The sequence below is a fragment of the Mauremys reevesii genome, linkage group 1, assembly GCF_016161935.1.
Source record: "Mauremys reevesii isolate NIE-2019 linkage group 1, ASM1616193v1, whole genome shotgun sequence".
Classification (NCBI taxonomy): Eukaryota; Metazoa; Chordata; order Testudines; family Geoemydidae; genus Mauremys; species Mauremys reevesii.
Window position 1 is genome coordinate 225,284,719 of NC_052623.1, and position 8,119 is coordinate 225,292,837.

The following is an 8,119-nucleotide window of genomic DNA, read 5'->3' on the forward strand; positions in this document are numbered from 1 at the left end:
GCTATTGCTTTGTGTTTTTTAAATAAAGAGGCCAAAACCACCCCTCCCTCCCTCCATGAGATTCTGATGTAAGTCACATGGCCAGGAGCTGGTACTTTAGGCATGTGAACATGCTCCTTAAACTGGCCCCAGTGTCATCTAATTGCTCAGAGCAGGCCTGCCCCAAAAATGGTGCCAGCCACCAGTAGCATGGGTTCTAGTATTCCAAACTTCTGAATTGGTGGGAAGCTCCTTACAGCACCATAGTAATACAAATCAATAATCCAATGTTAGACATGCTTTTCTATTTCTTACATGGTGTTTCTGTGTTTTTACATGTTGCAGTGTCCTGCAGTTTGTCCAATGTGTTAAATAAAGATATATAGAGAGATTTTATGGGAGAAAAAAAATCACCTTTTATTTTATTTGGATCTCTAGACTTCATCAACAGGAGACACAGCAAGGTTTAGTATAAACAGCCTAAATAGGGTCATCGATTTAAAGGCTAGAAGGGACTAATATGATCAGCTAATCTGACCTCCTGCATACCATAGGCCAGAGAATTTCACCTAGTGATTCTTGTAGCAAGCACATATCTTGTGATTGAGCCAGATCATGTTTTTTAGAAAGATACTCCATTTCACTGTAGGGTAAATGTGTGGGTACACCAATATGTGTGTGTGGGGATGTGTGTGTGTGTTTTGTTAGTGACTACATGAAAGTTTGGGTGGGTGGGTGTGAGTGAGCCCATATGTCTGAATGTAAGATAGAGACAGAGTTGTGTAATTACCCCAAGTAGGGGACAGCGTGAGAGATGCAGGGAAAGGAAGATATTCAGTAACGATTGCTTTGTGCCCTCTGCATTAACCCTGCTTAGGGGTGGTACAGATGGTGGCCAGCAGTGCCCGGAAAAGGTGCCACAGTGGCTGAGGCATGGTGGAAGCTATAGCCATCTCCTGTCTTTGCGCCAGTGTATTCCATGGTCCCAGGAAAGCCATGATAAAAGTCTACTTTGTGCTGGGCAATGAATCCCACTGTCTGTTGGACGCTACAGGTGGCCCCACCTTTGCCGAAGACCCCCCCCTCCTCATTGGCTATGAATGCGTATGGGGTCTGCCCTGCTGAGTAGTTCTGACGGGGGTTGCCCACGGCTTGGATGTTTCCAGCAGCGCTGATCGGATAGCTCTGGTGGAATTTGGGGTGCACTTCCAGGTACCCGCTGGGCTGGAACCCAGTCTGAAAGAGAGAACACGAATCAAAACCAATTGCATCTCTACTGGCACTCACTGTATAAGGGCTATCAGTCCTCTTGCTTCCAGGCGTATCCACGAGGCAGGAGGAGGTGGGGAGGGACAAGAAGAAATGTACTTCATAGGTCTGATATGAGGCCAGACTCACCATTGGCCTGATCCGGTAGAACAGGAGGAGAGCTACTAACACTAGCTGGACCATTGCCCTGGTTGGCTGGGGGACACCAAACTAGCTACCATTTGTGCAGTGGGGCAGGAGGCACAGCAATGGGCTAAATAGACCAGAACAGCGGAGGGCAGGCAGGCAGGATCTTCAGCATGACTGGGTATGGCAGAGGCAGGTTACCAAATTAGCGGGACCATGGTACTGATCCAGTACAGCAGGAAATGGGATAGCAGAGGGAATATACCACTGGGCTATGGGAGAAGGCCGGACAGTGGGCTTTCTAGACCAATGGTCTTGGTCCCCTTTCTGTGGAATGCCCTTACCTGTGTGAGGCACTGAGCCCGCTCCGACCACAGGTTGTACTTCTGGCATCTCTTCAACTTCATCCTTCTGTTCTGGAACCAGGTCTTAACCTGCAGTGAGGGGTCAGAAGGTTCCCGGGGGGAATGGATAGTCAGGGGGGGAATAGGGAATGGGCTAAGACATTTTTCACCTCTGACTCACCGATTACAATAAGCCTCTTGAGTCGGGGGTGGGGTGACTGGAGGGCTCAGGGAATCAGGGAGTGGATTATAAAGCATCTGAGTGGTTGCTGGTTACAATCTGGCCCCAGTTCAACATCAGATGCCTGTTTAGTGGCCTATGCAAATTGTGTTGGTGGATCTCTGTCCCCAATGCCTACATTGTCCACATTGTGCCCATCATTGTGAGATGTAGGCGCATTACAGTTGTGAAAAATGAATGAGTGTGGCCAACAACTGGCACAAATCAAACCCAATGCAGTCTTTATGGTCCCACCCATAGAATGGATGAAATCCCTCCTGATTACAGACCAAAATTAAGGAAACGTGTTTGTGGGGGTGTAGGGAGGGCAGAAGGCCTGCCCTGCATTCTATCAGTCCCCAAAATCAAGATCCCTGATGGGGGCAAATTCCAAAGCAAACTCCCCCAGGGCTGTGTCTGCACTAATAGGGAGCGCTGCAAGGATGTTGATTGCAGCGAATAGCTGGTTGTCTCACTTGTCCTGTTTCTGACAAAACCGGTTTGGGGGTGGGTAGGTGGGGCATGTGTTTGTGTTTGTTGTCCCAGTGCATCCTGGGATACCTGGGACACCAAGCCCAGAGTGCCCAGCTCTTTCTTTTGGATAATATCCAAATGCAGTGCATTGTGGGATAGGATTAGGAAGAATGGCTGAACCACGGCAGCTACAATGCTTGCGGTTTCTCATCCACACTAGGGAGAGACCACTATAGACAGCACCAGTTCAGCTGGGCCTGGGCTAGCGATTTCATCTTGGGCATTGCACAAGTGATGCTCATAAATCTGCAGGGATGGCGGTTGTGTGTGGCGCTTGCAGCACCTGCATGATGCCTTGTGTCAAGCTATTCCAAGCAGATCATTGCATTGGTGCGGGCAGACAGGTCAGAGGGAGGAGTCCAGCCTCGGGGAGAGCTCACAGCAGCACCCCAGCTTATTGCAAATGCTGCACGGGAGCATTGGGGAGGGGGTGGGGAGGAAATGATTTGTGAACTAATCCATACCAGGCCACTCAGAGCCTTATGGGGCAATTCACCAGTGCCCGGAACTGCATCCAGCAGAGGGCTGGGAACTGCTGCAGAGCACAAAGTGCAGGTAACTATGGTAACCCACTTACTGCACAACCACACCACAGACCATGGCGTCACGGCGCTGCCAACTCCTGGCATTCAAAAATCACGAATCAGGTCCTGAAAATCATTAGAGTTGTGATTTTTTTTTAAGCCAGATTTTAACAAAAGGTCTCCCGCTCACTCGCTGGCTTGCTTTGCCTGCTGTTGTTAGCTATTTTCAAGCTTTTCTCTGAAACCAGGAGGGCTAGAAATGTTTGTTTTTTAAATGAAAGCGGAGCTTCTCATGTTTTCATGACTCAAGTTCTTTAGGAGAATCAGCAAATTTTGGCAGATTCACAGTAAAATCTCAGGAGTTGGCAACACCAGCATTAGCTGGCTCCCTCATCGTGAGTCTCAACTGAGGTGCCAAGGACTGGCTGGGTTTTAGCACATTCCATCCATGGATGTGTCATTATCCCCATTTTACAGATGGGGAAACTGAGGCACGGGGAGGCGAAGTGACTTTCTCAAGGTCACCCAGCAGGCCAATGGTAGAGCTGAAAATAGAATAGAACCCCGGCCTCTTTGAGGGTGAGTCCAGTGTTATATCCACTAGGCAATACTGTCTCCCTGCTGAAATTTCCCCTCCCCTCCAAGAAGGGTTTTTCTGGGGCAGGACTGAGGCACATTTGGGAGGGGGAAGGGGACAGTTATATATGTGTGTATGGAGCTTGCTCTGTCACAGCAATGTCCTATACTTACTCTGAGGATAACTATAGAACATAAATACAAGTATTGTAATCTACATCTTTGCCCCTGTTCTGTGCTAATCACCCCCCACCTTTATTCCACTGCGCCTCTTGCAGTAAGTGACATTCAGGTGCAGCCCAGTCATTACAAGGCAAACACTCTATGCTCTCGCCATTCACCTGCTTGTAAGTGAGCCCCAGAACTGCAGCCAGCTCCCGGATCTGCTGGGGGCTGAGGTATTTCTGGCTCTGGAACCGCTGGTGCAGGGTTTGCAGCTGCTCCTTGGAGAAGGCTGTACGGATCTTGGCCTTCTTCATCCCTCCCTCACTTTCCTTCCCATTCTTCTGAGGCTTGGACGCAGGCTGGGGGGACGAGGATTCTGTTTGGGGGCTGGTGGCCGAATCTGGTGTGAAGTGGCTGAAATTCCCAGAGCTGGAGGAAGCAGGGGAGAGATCTAAAGACAAAGGGGATATGTAATGAGCGCGCACACACACACACACACACAGAGTCCTCTGCTGGGTGAGATCAGAACTGCTTGTCTGTGTGACACAGGCCATATACTGCTAGCAGCAAAGGAGATTCTCCTTTAGCACAAGCTCTGATGATCTGCACCTTTGCAGCAAAAGAATCTGATATGTATCCCTGATGCCAATGTCAAGTTGTGAGTGGCCAGATTAAGCCATACAGTGACACCCTAGGTGGGAGGTTCATCCCTACAATTCAAAATCCTCTACAGCTTGTCCTGCTGCAGAGCACTTTGAGACTTAGGGATGAAAAGCGCTATAATTACATCTGTTAAGGCTGTCACTATGCAGCTTAATCTGGCCACTAACTTGACACTGGCAGCCAGGATCGCTATCAAATCCTTTTGCTTCAGCAGAGCAGACCCTCAGCGCTTGAGCTAAATAAAGGAGAATCTCTGTTTGCTGTTAGTGGTACAGGGCGTCTGTCACACAGAGGCGCAGTTCTGCTCAGGACAAGCGTAATTATAGCCCTGTGAGAGATGGACAAGCTGGGGTGCAGAGGTAAATGACTCGCCCGTGGGCACACAGTGAATCTGTGCACTGGACTCTTGGGCTTAGGTCTAGTCATTTCTGAGGCTTGATCTGGGGTCCCCAATCTGAGACACCTTAAAGGGGCCTGGTGCTCAGAGCCCAGGTGTGCTCAGCACTCTCTGAAAATCCAGCCCCTTTAAGAGGTCTCAGGTTGGGCACCCAGAATGACCAGTCACAAGTGAACCCACTCCTTCCACCCAAGGATTCAATGCACTGCACAAACACTGGCAAATGAACCCTCCCCGTCCCACTGCTGGGCAGGAGGGAGGTATTATCACCACCAGTGCAAGGTGACAACCAGAACAACTCAGTGAGCCACAGTCAGGACAAGAACGCAGGTTGCCGGACTCGCAGCCCATTGCTCTAGCCACTAGGCTGCCACTACCCCTTGTGAAGCATGTGAGAACTAGAATAGAATATTGTGCGGATGAGAGTTTACAGGAGGAGAAAAGGCACAGACAGAGGACACAGAGACAGGTTGGGGAGCTGGGGCTCTGCTCAACTCACTCCAGGGACAGTATTCAAGAGGCTAGAGGAACCTGCAAAGACCCTGCCAGCTTGTCCTGGGAGATCTCCTAAGGGTGTCTCTGCCTGAAGGACAAAGCCAAGATTGAGATCTAAAGAAAAAGCTTCCTAAGCAATCTGGGCTGTTAGTCCAGACAAAAGCGGCCAACATGCAAAGCCATTGAGGCAGCATGAATAGGAAAATGTTAACAAGTGAGATTACACAGATAGCTCTCCCCTAGGTGTCTGGCACGTGTGGATGTGGCCAGCACTGGGGGCCAGGAGGGGTGTATTGGTTTGCAAGCCTGGCCAAATGCCCTGGGACAATTCCTTCCCTCTCCCTGAGCCCCCCACCTTCTCACCGGTCTGCTCCCTGATCTCATTCCATTTTAACCCCTTCATGTCCTTCTCCCCCCCCCCTCCACCCCCCATAGGGAGAGGGGAGAGTTAACGTCCATTTGTGAATTCCCATTAATCTCGTTGGGGCAGTGACTCTAGAGCCTAAGGATAGCACTAGGCAAAGACCTGTCTGCATTAACTATTTCACTGATGAACATTTGAGCAGATGGGATGGGAAGGGGGTGGGAGTGAAGCCCATGGGGTGGGAATTGGGAGCTGCTGCTGTGAAGGAAATGGAGAGAGAAGACAGGAAAAAACAGACAGAGCCAGGGAAGAGGGAGACAAGCAGAGGAAGGAGGATGGGAAAAGGAGAGAAACTGAGGGCAGAAACAGTAGTGGAGCCTAACAGGATTCCCTATCCTCCCCCTGTGATACTGCATGAGACTTGAACAACGAAAACCATGATAACTAAACATTCAGTCACTGGGTAAAGGCTGTCATCTCTGCAATGCCCCCCTTGCCAGCACTGGGAGCTGTGCTGTGGGTGATGGGTGTGCGAAATCCTAAAGGCATGCTCCAGCCCATGGACCAAACATGGATTTCACCTCTCTCCATAAATATGACAGCTCCGGTTGAAGTGAGGCCTGACCATCCCCTACCCCCCTTGGCCATTAGCCTGCCAGGATAAGGTGTTCCCAAGGGATCTGACAGATGTGGCACCAGGAATAAAGACTGACAAGAATACTTTGCCTCTACAGTGCTTATACCTGAGGCTCTCAAAGTGCTTTGCAAGTCTGAATGCATTAGGCTCATATCCACATTTTATAAAGGGGAAAGAGTCACAAAGAGTGGAAGTGATTTGCCCAAGGTCACCCACTGAGTCAATGACAGATCTAGGTGTCCTGAATCTCAGTCCTATCACTTAACTTTGATGGCTTACCTGAGTTCTGGATTTCCTCCACTGGAAACTGAGCATCACCAGCTGCTTCTGCTCCCCTTCCTGGGCATGACAGAGCACGTTCTGTACCCCCTGCTGAGTTCCAGTAAAACTCCCCGTAGCCCATGCCAGTCCCACTTGGGTAAGGCTGGTAAGGGGGCCCAGCCAAGTGAGCACTCATGTGGGTTTGGTTTGAAGGGGTGCTCCTCCCCCACCTCCCAATAGACAGCACCTCACTCAAGGGCTAGAGCTCACCACCCAGGATGAGGGTGCCCTAGAATGTCTGCAGGGAGTTACCTTTATAGCTAGCAGTTCCCTTCTAAGGAGTACAATATCCTGCATCAGCCAGGTCTTCAGTGCACATTGTCATGTTAAAGAGGGTTGATTGGTGGGGAGGGAACGGTGTGAGAGAAGGAGGGGGGTGGGGGAGGAAAGTGACACAGGGTGGCATCAGGATTAAAAAATGTCCCCCTGAATTCCTGGCATTCTCCAGTCCACCCTTGCATGGGTCCATAGCCCAGGGAAGTCAAGGTAAAGCCTCCCACTGACTCCACTGGGCTCTGGCTCAAGCCCTAGGTGTGTAAAAATCATCCCAGAAAGGAGGCCATAGAGGAGAAATGCTCATAGCCCCAGCCAACCCTCCTCCCTACTTCCAAACTCCTGAGGCATTTGGTTCTGGAGCTGAACTTCATACCTGGCCCATAGCTCGCCAAGGGGGCACACTGAAGCCCAGTCCAAAGGGGTTTTGCAAGCAGAGGGCTTGATTCCCGGCTGCCCTGCAGTTTGTAAACACAATGACACCAGCGCAGGATAAAATGCTACCAAGGCACAATGGTGGCCCTTGATCCCCTCTGCGCTGGGGGAAGTGATGACGCAGGCAGCAGGACAACAGTGAATCAGGCCCAAGTGGCTGGAACCCATTGGGTTGTTTTTTTTTCTTCCCTCCAATCAAATTTCCAATTTGATAGGAATTTGATGGGGCCAGCTGAGAAGTGCCAGGAAGGGCCCAAACTGTAGCCCTAAACTTAGGGGAAGTTCACGTCAGGCCCCAGATCCAATTTTGCAGAGCAGGACTATACACACAGGCTCTCTGCTTGTATATGTATGAATGAGGCATGTTTGCCGTATCATTCTGCTGGGAGCTAGAGATACAACGTGTCGGGGAGAGGGGCAGGAATGGGGGGGCTGTAGGGGCAAGGAGGGGATCACTGGCTGTAGTAGTCACTTCTCCTTCAGAGGCACTTCTGTGTAGCTAAGCATTTTCTTGGCTGCAAACTGTTGCTGGACTATTTAAGGGTTGGATGAGGTGATCCAAGGACGGGGCAGTTTGTGTCCTCTCTTATGGCCAGCTTCATGTAATGCATTGTGGCATTTCATTTACTAGTATATTGCATGCCCAGAGGCTAAGGGGATGAGCACCTACAAAAGCATTCATGAAATAATCACAGGTAAGACAGTCCCGTAGTTCAGCCACAGACCTGCAAGTTGGGAGACCTTCTTACTTTCCGTGGTTCTGCCAGTGATTTGCTCTGGGAGCTTGTTCAGGTCAC

The 8,119-nt window shown here is 50.3% G+C and overlaps 1 protein-coding gene across 1 annotated transcript; it reads right to left on the reverse strand.

Annotated features, from left to right (window-relative positions):
* Window positions 1–852: 852 nt before the first annotated feature.
* On the reverse strand, window positions 853–6,750 carry LOC120395950 (homeobox protein NANOG-like). The gene is made up of 4 exons (XM_039520789.1): window positions 6,573–6,750; window positions 3,914–4,188; window positions 1,719–1,808; window positions 853–1,215 (listed from the first exon to the last, which is right to left on the reverse strand). Exons 1-4 carry the CDS (start codon window positions 6,748–6,750, stop codon window positions 853–855), a joined length of 906 nt encoding a protein of 301 aa, XP_039376723.1.
* Window positions 6,751–8,119: the final 1,369 nt, after the last annotated feature.

Bases quoted from the DNA above. Each gene is read 5' to 3' on its own strand.
- LOC120395950 (XM_039520789.1), bottom strand. From the start codon at position 6,750: ATGAGTGCTCACTTGGCTGGGCCCCCTTACCAGCCTTACCCAAGTGGG. The intron at 4,189-6,572 runs GTAAGCCATCAA...CTTTGTCTTTAG, and splicing joins GGAGGAAATCCAGAACTCAG to ATCTCTCCCCTGCTTCCTCC. The intron at 1,216-1,718 runs GTAAGGGCATTC...TCTCTCTTTCAG, and splicing joins GGGCTCAGTGCCTCACACAG to ACTGGGTTCCAGCCCAGCGG.